Raw genomic sequence first — 21,069 nt, 5'->3', positions numbered from 1 at the left:
TGCACATTCTCTGGTAAAATCTCAGTTGGATGCTTATATAGTACAGAATCCCTATGTAGCCCACCTCTCCGCACTTCATTACCGGGCTAAGCAAACATAATATATACACAGAAATTGATTGAGGAAAGACCTTTAAAATTTAGTGTTTTCTCGCATTATAGACACAACATATTTCATAACTAATGCCATCATTAAGACAAAAGTGAGAGTAAGAGTAAGAAAAAGAACTGACCATTTCTGTTTAAAATGCTTTGTCTTTACATGCTGTGAAAAAAAAAAAATGGCATTTCTATTTTTGGCTCAAATTGTATACATGCAATAAATAGTTCAATAGGTTGCCATTCAAGCATTTCTAACGAATTTTTTTGGAGGAATCATTACCAGTCCACAGTCTTCTCAATAAAAATGTTTCAGCGTGTTTTAAAATAGTTGATAGTACTTTCAACATTCACAAAACAGACCCTGCACTTCATGCACATGCAAATGGTCACAAAAGCTGCATGAATTATTTGATGCATATTTTCTTTATTTGTATGCAATTGTACAAAATTTACTTTAAAAAACCTGTTGTCAAAGTCTGAAAAAAATATGCTGGATGGGAAGATCTGACATCGATTTTTTCACTGCACATGCAACCATTTAATTCTGTCCCGCACAACATGTCGACATCATAGTTTCTATACAATATAGAGGTGTAGTTTAGGATATTATAACTTAAAGTATTTTTATTAAAAGTCCGTTACTCTACCCTTTCTCTCCCAGTCTCCATATCGTGTGGGTTCCGGCCCTCGTGGGCCACCAATCTCGCCAGTAATTGGGTTTGTGTCGTTTGGAAAGCGTTCTAAAGGTTCCTGCTCTCCCTGTGGCTGTCTCTCTTCCCCCTCGTTCTCCCACTTGTCATCGAGCTTCCCTGTTGGCGTTTTTCCCTTTCTTCGTTTTGATTTGTCATTACCAGCTTTGCTGTCTTCAGAATGGTGACGAAAGTTTAAAGCTATTTCAGGCAGTTGTTGTCTTGTGAAACTTATAAATGGCACTGAAAAATTAGACCGCACGTAAGGCATACACAGATCGACAACATCAGTGACTTCTAACAACAAACTAGCAAGCATCCACTCTACGGCGTTGTGTTGTCTGCTACAGACAACTGCAATCATAGAAACTAACAAATATAAATGCAGATGATATAAATGTGGCGCAAAATTCTTCACATATCAAAATACAAAAATCTTTGTCGTATTACAGAATAGTTAAAGATAAATTAATCAAGTTTCTTGCGTAAAAGCGTTATAAACGTACTAGCAGTTCGTCGTAGAATGAACGCCATTTTGATGACCTTTCACTTTGTTTTGAATGTATGGATTCAACTAAAACTTATCTAGACTACCTCAAATACATAATATACAATTTCGATTTCACCTTTAAATGGTTTTACAAATACATTAAATGCTGCAAATTTAATAACATAATTTTTGTGTCTAGATAGAGTAATCTAAGGGAGTTAATCAATACACACGGAATAATTATCCGTGCGCCATCCTCTGCAACTTCTTCAAGTCCTCTTTTTCTTCGGTGTGTCTTGAGCTGGCACGCTAACAATGTATCTGATGGTACCAATCTGTGTGGCAGACGTGATTCACTGCACCTAATCATTGTTAGGAGGCCTGGCAGAGGTCTTACCGAATTCAGGTAAGATGCTAAAACAAGGGTTGATGAACAGTGAATGGACCGAAGGCGATCCCATTATTGACATTACATTCTGTACTGATTTTGCTCACGATGAATTATTATGGGAATATACTTCCAAAAATTAAAAGAACTGTAGAGAAAGTACATCCGAGTGCGATATTTTTGTGCTTTTTTTCTAAAAATGTTGACGCTGTCATTTAATTCCGTTGACGATGAGCTATCCATCACTCCAGTCTCCTTTCTTTTTTGGTGCGCGCGCGCACACACACACATCCCCCCCTAAGGGAACTAAAATATCAGTGAAGTCTTAATTATTTACATTCTGCCAGAGTGTTTTTTTATCTTTGTCTTAATGGTTTCAGCAAATTTGTTATTATTTAAATGGGAATGTTTTGGAAGTATGCACCTCGTCTGTCTTGTGTTTGAAAGGAACATGGACAGCAAGGACTCCGATGGAAGTGACAGTGACATGGAGAGACATGGTTACATGGCGTTTAACTTAGCTGAGGGAAATTTGATCACTCGACCCAAAGCAGATGACAATCCATCAGATCTGTCACCATGTGACGAAGATGCTACCTGCCTTGACAAAGACTCTTCTTTAGAGGGTGATCATTTGACAGGTGTTGTTGATCGGATGATGCAAGAAATATCACCAAAGGATTCATCTAATGACATGGGAAACTTAGCGACTGGAATAGTGGATAGAATAATGGCTGATGTATCAAAAGAAGGTGGTGATTCATCAGTGATGAGAAGACCGCCTAGTCTGTTTGAATCAACTCCAATAGCTAGTGACTCAGCTGAGGAACAGCATAGTCCTATTTTGTCACACATGTCACGAAGACCACCAAGTGGGCCATTTGTTATGGGTGATCAAATGGACATCATGACTGAGGTTTTTGCTGGTCGAATCCCAGAACATACTGGCTCATCATTAACAGGAACTTTTTACCCTGAGCATCTCCCACTTCATGCTTCTGCAGGACAGGAGCAGCACCCAGTTGTCAGTCAGATGCTGATGGAAAAAATTAAATGGATTCAGAGAAATCCAGAACAAGGAAACTCATCCTTAAAAAAGCTGATGGACTACCAGACACCGTCCTCCCGCTCTATGTCACGTCAACAGAAAGTGCGTACAGACCTTGCTCTTCGAGAAAAAGTGCGATTGATAAATATGTCAGAGACAACAGGTAAAAGCCAGCGTTCCCTTGCAGCTGAATTTCACATATCTGTAGGCTCAGTCAATAATATATTGCGGCGAAAGAGGGAGTATTTGGAAGCATTTGAGAAAAATGAAGTTCCTTCAACGTGTAAAAGTTTCAGATTTACTCGTCCACCAAAGAGATCTGGATATGATGAGCTGCACACCCTAATTTTGAAATGGATTGAAAAGGTTAAAGGAAAAATGAAACCTTTAACATGGCCCATCATAATTGAGAAGTCTAGAGAGTTTGCAGTCAAACTGAATATCCTGAACTTTAATTCTTCAGGATTGTGGGTAGAAAACCTGAAAAGGTCTATTGATATTGCGGTACCTTTACCAGAGCAATCTAACATGTCCGACAGTGATGTTAAGCTGCTGTCAATGTGGAGAAAGATGCTTCCTTTTCTGCAGCAGGGATATGAGCCAGAGAACATCTTCACCATTTCAGAGACAGCTCTTTATTACAAGTGCTTACCAGACAAATGCTTTATTACAGGAGCAACATGCAAGGTAAGGGTCAGCTGTTGGGCATTTAAACTGGAGGAAATAAATAGAAATGTACAATTTTTTATAACATTTTTATTCCACAAGACATACATGTACAACACATACAATCATAGAATAATTCAAAATTTAAGCAACATATATGCAACATTATACACACACAAAATAATAGAAATAACAAGAATATTCATCTGATACAATATAGGCTAAAGTTTCATTGACCTGCCATCTCCCCCTAACCCACGCAGTAAAGAAACAGGTGCCACAGAAAGACTGGTTAAATAAAATCAAATCAAGTTTTAACATTAAACATACAATTTAAGGAAACATTCAATGGGTGTTCTGTCTTCACTCATGCTGTTATTAATGTTCTGAAAACATGATTGCAGAATAATTAGATTAGCTTTTTGTAAACTGCCTAGAAAGTATCAGCTCTGGTAGTCTGATGCTTATCTGAATTGTGCATATAAAATGTGGGATCACTCGTTCTAAACTTGTGGGTGCATGCTTGCTTGTGAACAGGTATGTGTGCTTTCACACAAAACAGGTAGAGTGAGAAGAAAAGGTTAGTTAATGAAATACCATTTATGATTGCTTTTGATAACATTTTCTGACTATTCACAGGGCTGTCATCACCACTCAGATGTCCTAGAGAACAGACTGACCATCCTATTGTGTTGCAATGCTCTTGGGGAGCGTCTTAAGCCCCTGGTTGTGTCGCGGCATGGCAGCCCTGCTTCGTTGTCCAACATAAGAATGTCAGATTTGCCTGTGGGATGGTGTCATCAACCTAATGCAAATATGACAGCTGAGATATTTGCTAGTTGGTTGCGTGGACTAGACACAGCTATGGGACAGCAAAAAAGACATGTAAATAGTTTTGTGCATATGTATTTACCCTATTAGTCACTGAGGGCTGGACTTAAACACTAGTCGTTGATTCACTGTTTTTGTGTGGTTGTTTTTTTTTTTTAAAGTTAAACTTCCCTTTAACAGAATTATCGAACAGTTGTACACCTTCCTTCCTTTGGAGAGTGCCTGCATGGATGTTTATACATGTCTAGATTAACATGCAGGCTGTGAAGAGATATTTTTTACCATCGTGAAAGAAAATCCAGTTTCATTCTTTCAAGCACACCCTGCTGCTGTTAGTATTATGGCACAAGTTCTTGACTATATGAGCTTTTTCCAATTATTTTTCCAACAAATTAAATTGTGTGCAATACTAAAAGGCCAGGCTGTCAAGTTTTACCTCTACTTAAATAGAAAATAAACAGGATAAGATATTTTAATAAAATAATGAAAGAAACAAGCATCCGTCAATTATTTTTAGAGCAGCTTTTTCTACATAATCACCTTCCACTTATCCTGTATTAATTTGTTTAATTTGTCCAAAACCAATTGGTGTTTTGTTTTTGAAACCATTTTCTCACTGCAGACTTCATCTCTTCATCACAGCTTAAGTACTGACCCTTTAGTTTGGGGAACAAGTAGAATTCACCAGGAGCCAGGTCTGTCCTATACAGAGGCTGCTGCAGTAATAAGTCGCTGAATTGTATCTCTTGTTGCTTCACTTGTATGAAGCTTGGCGTTATCATGTTGAAGAAATATTTCATTTCTTATTCCAATCCATTTGATTGCGCCTTTTTTTTAAATGCTGTCAAAGATTTGGTGTAACTTTTAAAGGTTATTTTGTTTCTTTTTTGAGGAAGCTTGCAAGAGCAACTTGTTCAGATTTTTAAAAAATTAGTAAAACATTTCTAGCTTATGTTTGGAATTTTGAACCAAACATTTCAACACCCTTACATTTTAATGTACACTGGATTGGACTATGTGGAACTGGTTTTATCCAGAAATCTGTAATGTAACTAAAAATACTACTGTGGAGGCAAAACGTATCTGTCTGCCCTCATAAAATGTTTCATAAGTTTGACCTTGCCATCATTGTTCATTTCATCACGTAACAGTGATTGCATAAGTCTTAACTGTTTGCATTCATGGATGCCATCAAGTACAGGGTAAGCTGAAAATAATGAAAGGTGATCCTCATGCATTTTTCATGAACTTCCTCACTATATTTGTTTTGTGTGTAATAGCACTTCATGACAATTCGCTAGGATTTAGTCTTTAGATATTACATTAATATGCAATGATCCTGTTTTAATGCATTTCTTCTCAAGAAATGTTATCTGGTATCATTATATTCAGGTTTTTTTTAGTATTGGGCAGATACTGTTCTTGTAGTAATAAAATTGTTCATTTTGATTAATAGATTGCCCTGTTCATGGACATGACTCCAAGCCATCTTGCTTCTACTTTGCTGAAGAACATCAGTCTCAAGTTTTATCTGGATGACTCTTCCCATCTCCTGCAACCTTTAAACCAGGGTGTTATACAGACTTTAAAAGCCATTTATCGTCGGCGTTTGTTGCAGTCCATTCTAGCTAGAACTTGCTCCACTGATGACTGCCTCTCTGCTCTTGAAGCTGTTTCAGAGCTTGATGCAGTTTTCTGGATACATGTGAGAAGATAATTTTTCATGATGTGTAACCCAGCATCAAATTATTTCAAACTTAAGGCTGGTGGGTAGAGTAAGAGGGAAAAGGAGTGAAAAGAATATAGAGTCATCTTTGGTCTATAGCTCCTAGCTCTGTCATAGGCTGTTCTGACACCAAGACTTAAAAATTGGGGTTTTTTTTTTTAATCATGCTGTACTTGTTAGACTTTAGTTTGTTTCTTTTACTGTGGGTTTGTAGATTTGTTTCAAATGAAAATGTCATATCAGATAATGAGTTGTTTTTGTCTGTCTCACATGTTTAAACCAGTCCCTATCTTCTGTCTTTCTGAAGGATCCATGTCATGCTTATTTGTCCTTGAGAGGTTCAGATTTAAAATTTAGATATGTATTTAACAACAAAAATTAGTGTGTGGATTTCAGTTCTTGCCTTACTTTTAAACAATGTGTACGAAGAGAGGCTTCTTATCTGTTCAATTGCTTGGAGATATCTTCTTCCATGCAATCCATTTTTCTCTTATCTTTACATGGCTGAATGTCTTGACAACTTGAGACAAAACTCCTTCACACAAAAGCATTGCGGAATACACCATAATTTTCATATGGTTGTGGTGTCACTAAAGAATATTGACTGAAGTGTTAAAAGCTAACCCAAGTGGAAAATTATATTTGAAATGAGTGCACATAATTAATTAAAAGATTATAAGATACCCAAGCTGAGCAAAAAATAAAAACCCTTTTTACTCTATTCTTGAAATATAAGCCTTTGAACCTCACATTTCTCCAGTGGGTTTTAGAAGGTGGAGACCTCTTTTCTATTGTTGTCACAAAAGTAAACTTGCTGAGGGTACAAAGCCATATTAGCACATGCTGCATTTGTTGCAGTCCTAAGTAATGTCAAAAGATTGAATAAATGTGCTTTAGGTGTAGGTGCTTTTTAAGAAAATAAATGAAGTCACATTTTTCTTAAAAACTTAATTTCAGTAGTAAAGTTGGTGAATGTGACAGCAATCTTTAACTAAATTTCATGTTTGCTTTGGGTTAGTCTTTAAAAGCAGTTACAGCTATAGTAACAGTTACAGTTGTGCTACAGACTATTTCTTCAAGGATTTATCTGTAAAAGACACAAACATTTGCATATACAGGAATAGATTTTTTCATTAATATCCGAGCTGCAGCTTTATATTATGTCATCACTAATCAGATTTCTTTTTTGGGGTATCTGCTCACTTGCTTTGTGTTATAGGATTGTAGGATTTATTGTAGAATATATTTATGTAGAAAATTCTCAGGGTATGTTGACCAGATACTAGAGCAATAATACTCTACTCCACTTTGTGCACAAACCTTAACCAGTTTAAGTAGCTATTTTTTATGAGAAATACAGATTATCTTTGGTAGTTATGTGCATAAAAATATTTGGCTATTTTGTTATTGTTAAATAGATATTTCTTTTGATTGAAACAGGAAGCTTGGCGCAACATTAATTCTGAGATCATCACTACCTGCTTTCAAGCAGCAGCTTTCCCTGAAAACAAAAGTTCATGCAGTCTGGATAAAAGTCCAGTCAACCTTGAGTTTATTCCTGAAGATCTACCTCAGTTAATAGAAGAGATTGGACAGACGTTTAAATTCATGCCCATGTCAGCGGACATTTATTCTCAGTTCGATTCTCAGCTTCCCTGCCACCAAGGAGATGGAGAAGAATGGGAGACAACACTTCTGGCAGAGACAACTGGTCGCAACATCAAAAGTGAGCCTGATGAAAGCAGTGAAATTGCAGCCATTGGACCTTTGCGGCCGTCTGTGGATGATATGGGAGTATTGCCAGAGATATCACCATTCGAAGCCATGGAGTGCCTAAGCAAACTGAAGAGATTCAGCAGCTCAAACATGGGGCTGTTGACAACAGTCTTTGAGCTGGAAAGTCTTTTGTTAGATTCTATGTGTCCTTCACAGCATGCCACACTACAGTTTCAACAAAGCAGTTACCCAGGCTTCAGTGTTGCCTTCCCACCATTTAGCAGTGACCTACAGTAGTGTACAGCCCATACTGATCTATGAGCAGAAAAATCTGTATTTGCATCTTCAACAGTGAGCTTCTCTCTAGCAGTGTTTTCCATTCAAGTGTATTGTAATCATTAACATACTGGCCGACAAATTTGGCAGCAAAAGAATCTGCTTTTATTTGGTCACTGCACCCATTCACTCCCCACTTAAATCCCTTTTGTATGCAAACTGCTTATGTCACCTGTTCTGTATGAAATCTGCTTGAATCCACAAGGTTCATTCGCTGATAGTTTCACGGCAAGCAAAACCTCAAAATCAAACTTATATAAAAAATATTACGGAGTTTTTGCCCCAGTGTTAAATATTTGTCTAAATGATCATATAGTCCTTATCATTTAGAAGAGAATCCTATATAATTATTGAGAATTATATCATTATCTTTTAATTTACACTAAAATATCAGTTTTATCCCAAGCAAACAGTTGTCATTTTCAAGACTTTACCTTATACCTCAGTCACTGTCTTTCCTGCTGCTGTCCTTTCATCTGTTGGCCACCATGTGTTTAGGGCCTTGTAGTATATGAATACTGGTGCTATTCTGACCAGAGGGAAACCAGAAAAATCAAACTGCTTCAATGTGACAAGTTGACAATGTTGCTAAACAGGGCTGCTTTTCAATTTGCAAAGTTTAGTGACATCAATGGTTGAAACGATAAAGAGATAGAAGTTAAAAAAGGAAACATACCCAAAAACGAAGTGTATTAATTTGTTGTGTGCTGTAGTTGTCACAGGAGAAAAATAATAATAAATGAAAGATTTGTATATCACATACACTCATAAGGAATGCTTAGTGCTTAAAACAAATGAGACATGGACAGCATATGAGGGATAGAAAAAACAAGAGTGCTGACAACAAATAAAAAACAGAAAATGCAAAGAGGAACCAAGTAACAAAAACTGAAAATATTGTGATTCAAAAAAGGAAGATGAGTAGGAAAGTAGCAATAGGAAAAATTGGGGATGAAAAAGGACTAGCATTGTGTGGATTGTTTTTGGAGTAATGCTTAAAGAAGCTGTGCATTTCAGTTCAGATTTTGAAGGATTCAATTGTAGGTAGGTGGCAGATATGGAAAGCGAGAGAGTTTCATTGTTTTGCTGCACAGTAACTAAAAGGCCTGTGACCATATGTTGTTATTCTGGTGGCAGTAATAGGATACAGTCATCAGATGAAGAGCATAGTTGTCTGGCTGGACGTAGGGAAAGAGAATTTCAGAGAAATAGTTAGGGCAGGAGCCTGCAAAGAAATTAAAACACAGCACAGTTTGTACTGAATGCGAGAGTGGATGAGTTGCCAGTGCAGAAAATGAAGGAGAGGAGTGACGTGGTCCTGTTTCCTAGCTCTAAGCACCAGATGTCCAGTGAAGTTCTGTACTTTCTGGAGTTTATTGATGAGGTATGAGTGGCAGCCTACAAACAAGGAGTTAACAGTAATCAAGCCAAGAAAAAAACCACACAAACAAGAGTGTTGGTAGTGTGCATTGAAAAAAAAAGTAGCAATGGTTAAAAAAAAGGTGTAGAGAAAAAGAATAAAACTTTTGATGGTTTTTAATTTTGACATGACTAAGCATAGGCTTTTTCCAGAGCTGAAGAATGTTTTTGCTAAAACTGATAAGTTTTATATGCCAAGCAAAGAGGCATTAAAAAGGTCAAAAATTAGAGTGCAACATATTGCCATCATTGTTTCCAAACAAAGTTAAAAACATCTGCAATATGTTTTTGTTTTTTTTTTCATGTGAACTGATGTGTTATTTGAATCCTTTATTTTGAATTTACTTTAGTGCTGCAGGAAGTCACTCCAAAGTTGAGATAAGAATTAAAAGAGGTTATGTTTGCCTATGGATTCTCAGTATCCTGCCACCCAGCCATATCTGTATGTCAGAACTTTAGTGAGGCTGGACTGGCTAGTGTTTGATTTCAGTCACACAAACTATGGACAAGAGTGGTTGAAAGCATTGTATTTATGGGTTTCTACAGAAAATATAACACTTTGAGTGGAGTTCTTGTGGACAGAAGTTGTTGAAAGCTTTGTATTTATGGTGTTTCTATGGAAAATATAACACTTCAAGTGAAGTTCTTATGAAGTGCCCTGAATACTGTAAAGAAAAATGTAGTAATTTAAATCTGATGTAGATTGATCATCATGATGCAGCTTGAGAGATTTCTGAATAAGAAGATATATATTTTTGGTTTGTTGGTAGAGAGGTGTTGATCCGTCCACTGAACCATGCACCTATTTCTTAAATACTATGACTGCATTTGCAGTAAAACTCTTTCTGGATTGACAGTTAACTTTAATAATAATTCTAAGATGATGATGAGATTTGATGGGTTTTATTTTGTATTTAAAAAGTTGTTTTCCTAGCTGGTTACCACATTTGTGCTTACTAGTGTTTATCAGTTCCATCTTTACTCAAATATTATTAGTTTTGATGAATACTTAAATACAATATATATTTATATAACCTATTTATGCCTGTATTATAGGCTGTTTCATGGCCACTGTCCTATCTTTTAACTACTCCAATGGACACAAAAATTAATTGTCCTTGTACATGTACATTTTTTTAAGATATTGGCACTTGGGCAGAAGTTTATGACCTTCTTTTAAATATACTTTAAAGTTGTATTCTTGCAGTGAACATTGTAGAGTGCAATTTTTGTAAATGTTTGGGCCAAGTTTTCCTGATACCAGTTTACAAAATTTAAGCAGACACACTATTTTGTTAAGTTACTAGTCTTCAAATTCTCACCAGGGCATTGGAAGAGTTGAATCTTGATGATGTTAGTGTAGCACATGAATACACTTAAATTGTCAAGGCTATGGTTGGAAATCTAATTTAATTAACCCATAAAGAATTGTTCCATGGCTGTTATTGGGCATTTTGAAACATTCCAGATTGTGACACCCTCCATCTACAGTGATGATTCAAAATTTTCAGTTCTTAATTTTACATACACAGAATAAGAATAGATTTTTACAAAATTTCCTAGAAAGAGACCTATGAAATGTGGCTGCTTTTTTTCACAGGGAGAGAGAGCACTAAGCTTCAATATGGATTGTTAAATCTGGTGCCGGTGCTGCATGCAGTCATGTGACTTGATACAACTCCTAACAAAGCTTTGCTAAGGCTTGCTGGTGTGCAAAGGATATTCATAACAGCCTTTGTCTTTAGAGATCTATATTCACAACAATGGTGTTGCTGTAGATGGTCGCATAGTCTGATGCTTTTGCATTAGGTGCATAATACCTGATTGCCATGGGAAGATCTTCACAGGTTGGATGCATACTGCTCAGATCTGCAGCTTTTGGGACCTGTGTAAAAGTGCTTTCATCCAGTGTTTCTGTTTAGGGTACTGTACAGCTTATTCTGTTTGATCATTATTTTTGTTGTTTTTAATCCTCATCGTACTTAGAAGTGGCTAGTATTTGGGGGGAAATGTAGTCACAGCAACCTTCGATCCTTTTAACATTTCATTAATTATAGTTGCATGTCATTTTTGTGATGTGTTCATAGGTTTCAAAGTAAGGGTTCTTATCGTTAGCTGCAGTTTTTAATGCTAGCATTTTGGCTTATTTTTGTTAGTATTTTATGCATATGAGAGGATGAAAACATGGATCGAAAAAGAAGTATTGTCACACCTTAAAGATAATATGAAGACTGTAGCATGTGACAGCAGGCACTGAAACACCTATGACCCAAGAATGATGCAGAACATGTTTTGATTTGGTTTGTGTGTGCCAGTCAGGTAATAGAACTAGAAACCATGATGAAATATTTGAAACAAGTTTAGTCAGATCTTCTGCTCTTTTTGTTATTGTAAATGTCTGTATGTTTGCATATTGTGTGGGAGTTTGTGTATGCACCTGTAAAAATGTGAGTGTGTATTGTGAAATTGTGAAAAGGATGGCATCAGTTTCTTATGGCCTTCTTTCTATCCTGTACTTAATTCTTTTTAATCTGTACATATGGTCAATTTGTCCAGCATGAAATCTTTTAGTGGTATTTTTTCCTTTCGGTTGTGACTATTTTTTACATGGTTTTTATTGTTTCTATATTTCATTTTCTGTTGCTAAATATCTGTTTCAATACTGTTTAAAAATACTAAATCTTTATCACCTTGAAATTCTCACCAGAAATTAAAAATTTTACTCCCATTTAAAAGGAAAAAACTGCCCAAAGAGGATACATTCATCTTACACCAGTTGTTAAAAACTGAACAAGAATATATTAGATTGATACAGCCTCAAAAATCATTTAGAAATATTATTTCTGTTAAGTTTAGTTGCACACAACATGTTTAAAAGTGTTGCAGTATTCTGTTTTTGAATAGAATTTCTTTTCTCTTTTGATTTTATTTGGTTACAAGCATTTAGAATAATTTGCATCTTAAACATACTATTTATTCTGTAGAAATCTTTCATTTAGTTCGCACCTTAAACATAGTCCTGAACTATTCTTTAGTTTCAAAACAATTTATTGCCACTCCCATGCTCCTGTTGGTTTTTTTTATTTGGTTGTTGATTTTTTTTAACCTGGGCCAGTAAGCTGCATAAGCTATGGTGAGGAACTTTGTTTTTTACTTTTGATTTTTTTTTTCACATACATACTAATGGGTTGCTCAGAAGGTAACATTAAAATTAAAAAATGTTCTAAAAAGTAGTTTTTATTAACAGATGGGACTCTTTATTTTGACTGCATTATTATATAATGGTGTGTCAAAAATTTCTGTTCATTTTTACCCCAAATTCTTGTCATATTTTTTCAATTTACAGTAAATTTAAGATAAATTTGAAAGGAAAAGATTTCTTTCTTTCTGTGTGTCTTTGTATGTGTGTGCCTGCATCTACATGTGTGATGTAAAGTTTTATTTTTTCACACACACCCCTTCCCCTATAAAAATTAACAGACTTATAGAGTGTCAATTGTGTCAAAATGTACACTTTCTTCTTGGCTTAGAACAGAAATCTTAAATACTTAAAAAACTTTTCAACCAAAAATATTGAATACATATTTGGAAAACAGAAACAATTTTTGTTAGAATACTGTTCTAAAATTATAAAAATAAAATACAAATAGTATGATGTAACAGTAGAGAACATTCTGCAACAGACAGGAGAATTTACTCCCCAGCACCTGCAAACATTGTCAAATTTTATTTTGCTCTGAAGCTAAGGTGTATATTTGGCAACAGCATTGAACAAATATCAACAAAAAAAGCATTCAGACTATCTAAAAGCAATGTATTTAATTGATTTTAAACATAAAATGAACAAGGTGATCAGATATGCATTATCCTTATGTGTACATAAGTGGATAAAAAAAGTAGCTGAAGAATTCTTTATGAACCAAACTGAAGTCACACACTGATTTGGTGTATAGCTTGCTTAACTGATCATACCTGTAGCTGACATGCTAATATATGGAATGCACTATCCCACATACTGTCATTTTTCTGATGAATTAATGTTTTGTTCTACTGATCACAGGCAAATTAATCTTCACAATAGTTGTGAAAATGCAGTTTGAAAGAAAAAAAAGCAAGTCAACAAATTCTATATAAACATTTACAATAAATATATCACAATTTAGCAAGAATATAATCTAATTTTGTGCTTTCTCTCTGCAGTACTCCCTTAGACTTTTGCGAAAGCCTTGCACAAAAATGTCTTTTAATGCACTGGGATGATCCTTGTCTACACTTGTATTTTTCCAGTTTTTCATAGTTTGATACTCTAATCATGCTTATGATGGTTAACATGAAATCTCTTTTATGGCAAATGTTCTTATTATGGCTGACCCAAAAATAATAAAATCTGCTTTAATCTCACAAAGGTAGATTTCTGTATACATTTTGCTCAGAATAAAAATGAACATTAGCTCATTGTTTGTGGGGAGTTTTTTGGCCTTAGGTTGAAATCTACAACCGCCTGACTTTCAGCTTTAGTCATATACTGGCCGAAATCCACTCTTTCCACCACCACGACTGCTACTGGCTCCAAAGTTTACTACTGCATCATTGCCAGATGGCCTTGACCCCTGTGGAATGGAACCTTCACCCTGGGTAAGCGCTAGGTATCTGGAGTCATTGGCCTCTTCACCAGTGAGTGCAATGTTGCGTAGATCAGGCATTTCAGCAAATGGTAGCCAATCTTGACCTGGGCAAAAACAACTGATAGTAACTGAAAACAATAACAACACTAATAATCTTGTCACTAACCAAACAAATTCAGATGAACATCTTAAAGTATTCCAGGTTGGTGTTGAACCATTGCTTAGAATAAATTTTGGTCATCACCACCTCCCACTTGCACACCTGTATAATTTCTAATCTCTATGTAATCTACACCAGTGTAGCAGCATTGGTGTAGCATGCTGGTAGTTTGTTACTGGTATAAATTGGCTACTTGCATGAAATTAAACATTTTTAATAGGGAGCAGTACTTTAACTTTTACTGGCTTCACACAGTGATGATGTCATTACTGTGCCTGGCTAGATAGACTGCTCAGAAGGTTCTGAGTGGACCACTGCGACAGAACAAATGTTTGGGAGGCTACTGCCTATAGCAGTATACATATTTTGATAAGGATATAAAACTCCCTTTGTGGATAATTAATATTTTCCGATGTAGTCATAGCTCTTAACCTTGGTATTTCTTGTTTAAGAAATATATATCAGCTATGGGAATTAGGCCATGACATGAGGAAATGTAGTTTGTTTCCCTGTGTTCAAGGCGGTAGGCAGGGAGTCATGCAACAATAAGACATATCACTCAAAGATAATATAGCTGGGTACTGTACCGTCACTTGCTTTGTGTGTTTCTGTTAAGTATGATGAAACTTAGCACATAAATGTTGAAAGAGAGCCATATTGATAAACTTCATAATGTATTTTATGTCCTGAATTTTGTGGTTAGTGCACTCAAGATGCAAAGGTTGCAGGTCTAAGACTCACTTGTTGAGTGACTGAACAAGTCCCTTTGCCAACCATACAGTAAATCATGGATTTCAAAAATGGTAAATCTGTTCCATCATGGATTGAAAAATGATTGAAATAGAGGGTTGAACTCCACCTGCCATATACTATGCCTTAGATGCACTGAACCACTTTAAGTTCACTACAGCCATTAAGCCATGGGACCTTCACCTTTTACTTCATTTTTGTAAGTGCTTACTATAAGCACTCAAAACATTCTTTACATGATCGTTGAAATCAGCACTGACCAACGGGCAAACCCTGCTGCGACGAGAATCCTCTGTATCAAAAAACGTTTCATGTTCTTCATAGTGCCTGTTGCAAGCGGCACAGAGGAAGTCAGAGGAGAAATGACTGCAGCCACACCCTGGAAAACAGGATGAGCGATGATTAGTTAACAATGGCAGGGTATAGCAATGCCACATGCAGGCCAAACCAGATAACAGAAATCTGTCATAAGACTTCGGGAAGTGCAGCATTTTTTTAAAATCATGCTAGAAATAAAGATAGAAATAAAGAATAGGTTGAAAGATATTTGACTATGGCAATTACTGCATTACTGATCCAAAGAACCTTTTCTTGAATGAAAACTGTATTTCTTTGAATGGTTATGAATGCACACTGCTTTGTTCTTAAGCATACTGGGGCGGCTCCTTTTACTTTGCAGAATTTTTATCAATTGAAAACCTCTCTTTAAGCTTATAAACTTGTATGTAAGTGTGCATTCATACCTGCCTTCCAACAGAGACACTTCCCACCTCTTTCTTCCAAGGGCTGTAGTTATGAAGCAAGAGTAAGTCATCCTCCAAGGGCAAAATGAGAAACTCAAGGAGAAGTATTTTGTTTTCAAAGTGAGAAGGCGAAGTCCAGACCCTGCAAACATTACTTCACATTTCTTTACCCTTGGACACCTTTGTCATTGTTTTATGATTATGGCCTCAGAGGTAAAACAACTTCTGTACATGGGTTCTGGACATCACTTTATAGCTTCAGAAACAAGATGCTTATCCTTAAGTTCCCTATGTTTCCCCAGGGCAACGACTTACCCTCACTTCATAACTATGGCCCCAGAAAATTTTCCTTGTACCACCTATTTACTTAATCTTTCTAAAATCACCATCATCACTGTACGCACATGGTTCTTGTAATCCATCTCACTTTAATCTTTCATCTTTTCCTAGTAGGGCCAAAGATAAACTATACTTCAACAAAGCTCAAATAAGCAATATAAACAATAGTGAATAATGATCTGTGGAATATTACAAATATACCTTGTGTTCTGCACTTTCTGGTAACCGGGTCATGAAAGATGTGTGTGTGCTTGCACTTGCATTTTGCTCTCCACTTAGATGGATCAAAATCTCTGCGGCGCTGATGCCAGAACTCTCCAATATCCTCAGGACGATTTGGAATCCACGCATACGTTTTGCAAGGGCATCCTTGAACTTTACAAGGCACTCTAACACTTTTGCCTAAAAAGAAATTTTTTTTTTTTAACCTGCGATATTACAACTTGATTTTAGTTACCATGTGATACATGTACAGAGTAGTCAATACACATAAGGAAAAGGGGTAAGTTGAACTAAATGCATGAAATATTAGAAAAAGAAGGTAAGAAATTGCCAGGCAGACACTTGACTGAAACCCGCAGGGGAAGAGGACAGTTGAGAGATTAAGGCACGCTTGGAAAAGAACAGTAGAGAGCGAGGCAAAGGAAGTCAGAACCACATGGGCCTAACTGAAGGGGGCTGCCCAAAACCATGTCTGCTGGCGACGTACTTGTTGTGGCCCTATGCTCCTCGAAGAGTAACAAGGAATAAACAACGTTCACTACAACTGAACTGTTTAATCTTTAAACAGTGGTGTAGGAAGATGTTCGGCTTTGGGAGTAGGGTGGGGGCAAACTCTGACAATGAATAACATTCACGCTCACACATTAAAGGAAAAAAAAAAAAGAAAAAGACAAGGAGGTGCGTGAGTGCAGCCATGCACACACACACATATACTTACATGGTGATAGCATAGCAACATATGCTGCTTTCAGTGTTAAAGGACAAAGCAACACTTAACAAGAAACACAACTCATTGGAGAAGGACTCATCTGGTTATAGCAATCACAAGAAATTATGTAATATTCAAAATAAGATAAACTGTATATAATCATATTAATCACATTCAAGGTTCACATGTCAGTGTGCCAAATAAAAAGAAATAAAACCACATTTTCTTTGATGATTTTGTTTTGTAGTAAAGTAGTAGTTTTTCTTTTCTTTCTCTTTAGATCAAGAGCATATTTTTGCTTATTCTGTTACCCTTGTAAATAAAGATTTGTAATTCCTCCCTCTCCCTCTTAGCTCCTCTGCCTTTTTTGTAATTTGTGAAGAATCACATTTCAAGCATTGGGCCAGGAGGAGAAAAAAATATTCTTGCCACCTCAAAATTTTTTTTGAGGGGGCAGCTGCCCCCCTTGCTTCACTGGTTCCTATGCCACTGTTAAATGGTAATGTGGGGATGACAGCAGGGAAATAAAGAGCTGGCCATAAAATGGTTTGAAAACTTGGAATTTTCTGCATACAGGACAAACAAAGCTCAATAAATACTTCAAACTCTAAAGTCCTCAAAGAAGTACCAAAAATAAGTAACAATGATGGAACATCACCTGTAAACTTGTCATGTTCCTCCAGCGAATGATCACAAAAGCATCTTGACTTCTTGTTCACTCGCTGGCAGTCATATTTGAACTCAGGACATCTCCAGCCAATGTAAATCCCTGATAAGATGTTCGAATTTGAGTTATTGTTTAGTACAGCTTAATTATAAACAGAACAATGAGCACTTCTGAAAGGGGAAGAAGTTTGTAAACAGTTGGCATAATCAATGTTTAATTTGAACTCTCTTATGTATCCATACTTTCAGTTATTAGCTATCATATAACAATCTTTGTGTCCTCCCCTCTCACCCAGCAACCTCAGTCTATGACATTTTGTTTTCATTTAGAGACTTTACTAAAGGCTAAATGCATCTTTTAAAGCCAACAGATTCGTCCCTTGCAGTGCTGTTATGTTAAGGTGACCAGACATCCTGCTTTAGGTGGGACAGTCCCGCTTTTGACCTCGTGTCCTGCCTGCTAATCGGGTGGGACGCCCATTGTCCTGCTTTCTGGCTTTCTGGCAAGTCCATAAATGTCCCGGTTGTCTTTAAAAATCACTTTTTTCGGCGTTCTTTGACGGTGACGACACCATCATCGGCACGTGTCCCGCTTTCGCCCCCGAAACGTCTGGTCACCTTATGTTATGTACTAATATCACCAACATCAACAGTGTGAAATTAAAGTGTAGAAATATTGCACTGGTATCAGTGGTGATTCAGGAATTTCAAGTATTGTTAGACAATTGGTTATTTGAATTTCTCTGCTTTTCCATGGCTACTATCATGTTGGTAACATTGAATACACACAGCCTTCTACAGCACAGTTCTAATAACATGTAAAATATGCACAACCTTATCTCAGCATATCATAGTGCAGGCGACATGTCAAATACTTTATTTTTAACAGTGCATGCTTCTGACAGTAGAAGGTCTTTAACAAAGTCTTTTGATCACGGATGTAGAGATATTAGTTTGTGCTTTCAATAAAGAACAAAACTGCTTATGCATCTTATACTGACCTGTTTTTTGTGCTTCAACTGCAGCCTCAGTTTCAAGGTCAAATAATTGTTTCAGCCTTGGAGCAAAATCAGGATTCATGGCACGGGCAAAAGATGTGACATCATATTTTTCTGCTGGTTTGATTACTCGCATACTGTAGCCTGTGAATAGCACAGAAATAAGTTTCTTTTATTTATACTGCTGACATATACAAGCTGTCATAAATTACTGTGAAAGAGAGACCCTGACAGCTAACACTGAGAGGAAGATGAAAGCCCTTCACATGCTGTCAGATCTTAATGCAACCAAGTGCAAACAATGCATGCTATATTTACTTAAGAGTGACCATAACATATCAAATGCACATAACTATAAGGTAAAAAGCTAATGGTCATCCCCTAACCTTTTCAGGTCATTGGGGGTGAGATGGTAGAGACTTCATTTTCTCAGTGCCAGCTTTACATGAGAGCAGTTCCCTTCTACTTTCCCTTTTGCTGCCTTACTTTCCCCAACTCTCTATACATTCAGGTACCCATTACCTCCAGCTGGATCAACTGGGGGAAGTTTGCTGTGCTAATTGAGTATTGAACAAGAGCGCATCTCAGTTTGGATGCCAGTGCTCTAACCACTCAGGTATTCGGTTACCCTTATCATAACTATAGCAGATCATTAAGATAAAATATTTATTGAATTTTTAATCTGTAATTTCTGCAAAGAAAGAAGACCTATTCAGGATCAAAAGTCTGACTTTTGGCTCTGAATCCCTGTTCTGAAATACAGATATAAGCAAAGTTAAAGTCTAACATAAGTGAAAAGCTGTGTAATACACACATGCATTTAAAAAAAATAATTTAACATTCACAATGCATTTTTGTGGAAACTACTAAAGACACGTACTATATGTCCTGTTCACTTTTCAGCTGCTTCGAGATTACTTTCATGTTTGATTCAGGTTAGCCTTTAACCTTCAATAAATCTGACCTTCTGGGACTAGCATGTCTCCCTTCTTTGTAAATGCTAGTTGTTTGCCATCAAAGGGTGTGCCTCTAGCTACAGCATGACTGCCTGCTGGTACCAAAGCTCTGCTGCTGGTAGAAGCCTGATTTCTGCTTGCTGTTGAATCTGGAGCTCGACAGCCATGGCCTTTCCCAGCAGCTGGTTCTTTCCCCTGATAAATAATCAACCCACTTGAGCAACAATACTAATCATACAATGATATTTCCACCAGCAAGGTATATGTCTCTTTATCTACCCATCACCCCTACCCCAACATAAACATAAACACAAATACATTGAGAAAGGGGAATCAGGTTCATGATCCCCAGCATCTCCTTATACACTTCCTCTAAACTTTTGTTTATTTCCATACAATTAAAAAAAAAGCAGTAATGAAGTGGATACATGTATATGTATAACAAGTAACAGATGTTGTAATTTCCAGCATAAAGAACTGCCTGGTATGGGGCTGGAGGTTATAAGAGGATAAAACAATAGTGAGATATAATACATATGCTTACTGAAATGGGAATTAAACTAATTCTGACTGTTCATAATAATGATGCTTTACACGTGTATGAAAGAACAATGTCGTGGCAAAATAATTTCATCCAAGTGCATGCATTTTTCAAAGTGAGATCTGCACAATCTTTGTGGCAGGTTATAATCATTATCACTTACCTTTTTTCGGTTGTCCATTTGCTATGTTGCCTGATATTTGCTGGTAGATTAACATGAAAAAAAAATGATCATGACACACTTTAATGTTTTGGGAATTCCTTCCATGGTTAAGAAATTATATGTTGGCAACGTTTTACCACTTGATATACTAAGCTCTGCCTGCAGCTATACAACTAGCCTAGATTATAACTTTTGGTTGTGTTAATCCTGAGACAATAAATGGGTATTAAACTGCTGGTGAAGAAAATACAAAGTCTCTTGCAGAGGGACTATAATTAAATTATTAGTACCACAAAAGTACCATCAAACATTAGGTATTTTTATGCAAAAGATTACTTTTTCCTTTGCTTCACAGAAAATACAACATGGTGTATAGTGTGCTTGTAATAAACTTATATAAGAAGACTTAGTCATGCGCATGTACAATAAGAAATTTAAAGACGTATTTATGAAGATTATTCAACACTACATGGTTCTTCTGCTAAAGAAAAAAAAAAAACAAAAACAAATAAAACTGCAAAATATTTTATCAAAAGAAAATGTGTTCAGTGCATTCAAACATTCTTACATTTCAATTGCAGCTTAAGTGGTACTTTGTTACACGCTAATCACTAGCAAAAATTACAATTACAATGGTCGCCATTTGTAAATAATGTGTAGTCAAGACGATTTTGAGACTAAAAATATGTGCTCTGTGTGTGTGAATGACAGATTAATTATATATTCACAAAATATTACTTATAAGAAATGTTTGAAAAAAAATTTTACTTGAAAGCAATTTAAAACT

The 21,069-nt window shown here is 36.3% G+C and overlaps 2 protein-coding genes across 2 annotated transcripts; one reads left to right on the top strand and one right to left on the bottom strand.

The window, feature by feature from the left end:
* Positions 1 to 1,516: 1,516 nt before the first annotated feature.
* Positions 1,517 to 13,200, top strand: LOC112553644 (tigger transposable element-derived protein 4-like). Its single transcript, XM_025220997.1, has 5 exons — positions 1,517 to 1,686; positions 2,116 to 3,403; positions 4,022 to 4,267; positions 5,670 to 5,918; positions 7,380 to 13,200. Exons 2-5 carry the CDS (start codon positions 2,120 to 2,122, stop codon positions 7,950 to 7,952), a joined length of 2,352 nt encoding a protein of 783 aa, XP_025076782.1. The 5' UTR covers positions 1,517 to 1,686; positions 2,116 to 2,119; the 3' UTR covers positions 7,953 to 13,200.
* Positions 12,515 to 20,975, bottom strand: LOC112553645 (protein FAM221B-like). The gene is given in 9 exon segments (XM_025220998.1): positions 12,515 to 14,139; positions 15,206 to 15,223; positions 15,226 to 15,324; positions 16,229 to 16,429; positions 17,617 to 17,727; positions 18,626 to 18,766; positions 19,587 to 19,773; positions 20,283 to 20,322; positions 20,851 to 20,975. Coding segments are annotated over 8 exon segments (990 nt in total). The 5' UTR covers positions 20,301 to 20,322; positions 20,851 to 20,975; the 3' UTR covers positions 12,515 to 13,924.
* Positions 20,976 to 21,069: the final 94 nt, after the last annotated feature.

The sequence above is a fragment of the Pomacea canaliculata genome, linkage group LG13 (assembly GCF_003073045.1).
Source record: "Pomacea canaliculata isolate SZHN2017 linkage group LG13, ASM307304v1, whole genome shotgun sequence".
Classification (NCBI taxonomy): domain Eukaryota; kingdom Metazoa; phylum Mollusca; class Gastropoda; order Architaenioglossa; family Ampullariidae; genus Pomacea; species Pomacea canaliculata.
This window is presented reverse-complemented; position numbering and strand designations above follow the sequence as displayed.

Bases quoted from the DNA above. Each gene is read 5' to 3' on its own strand.
- LOC112553644 (XM_025220997.1), top strand. From the start codon at position 2,120: ATGGACAGCAAGGACTCCGATGGAAGTGACAGTGACATGGAGAGACAT. The intron at 4,268-5,669 runs GTAAATAGTTTT...TTTGATTAATAG, and splicing joins TGGGACAGCAAAAAAGACAT to ATTGCCCTGTTCATGGACAT. The intron at 5,919-7,379 runs GTGAGAAGATAA...TGATTGAAACAG, and splicing joins ATGCAGTTTTCTGGATACAT to GAAGCTTGGCGCAACATTAA.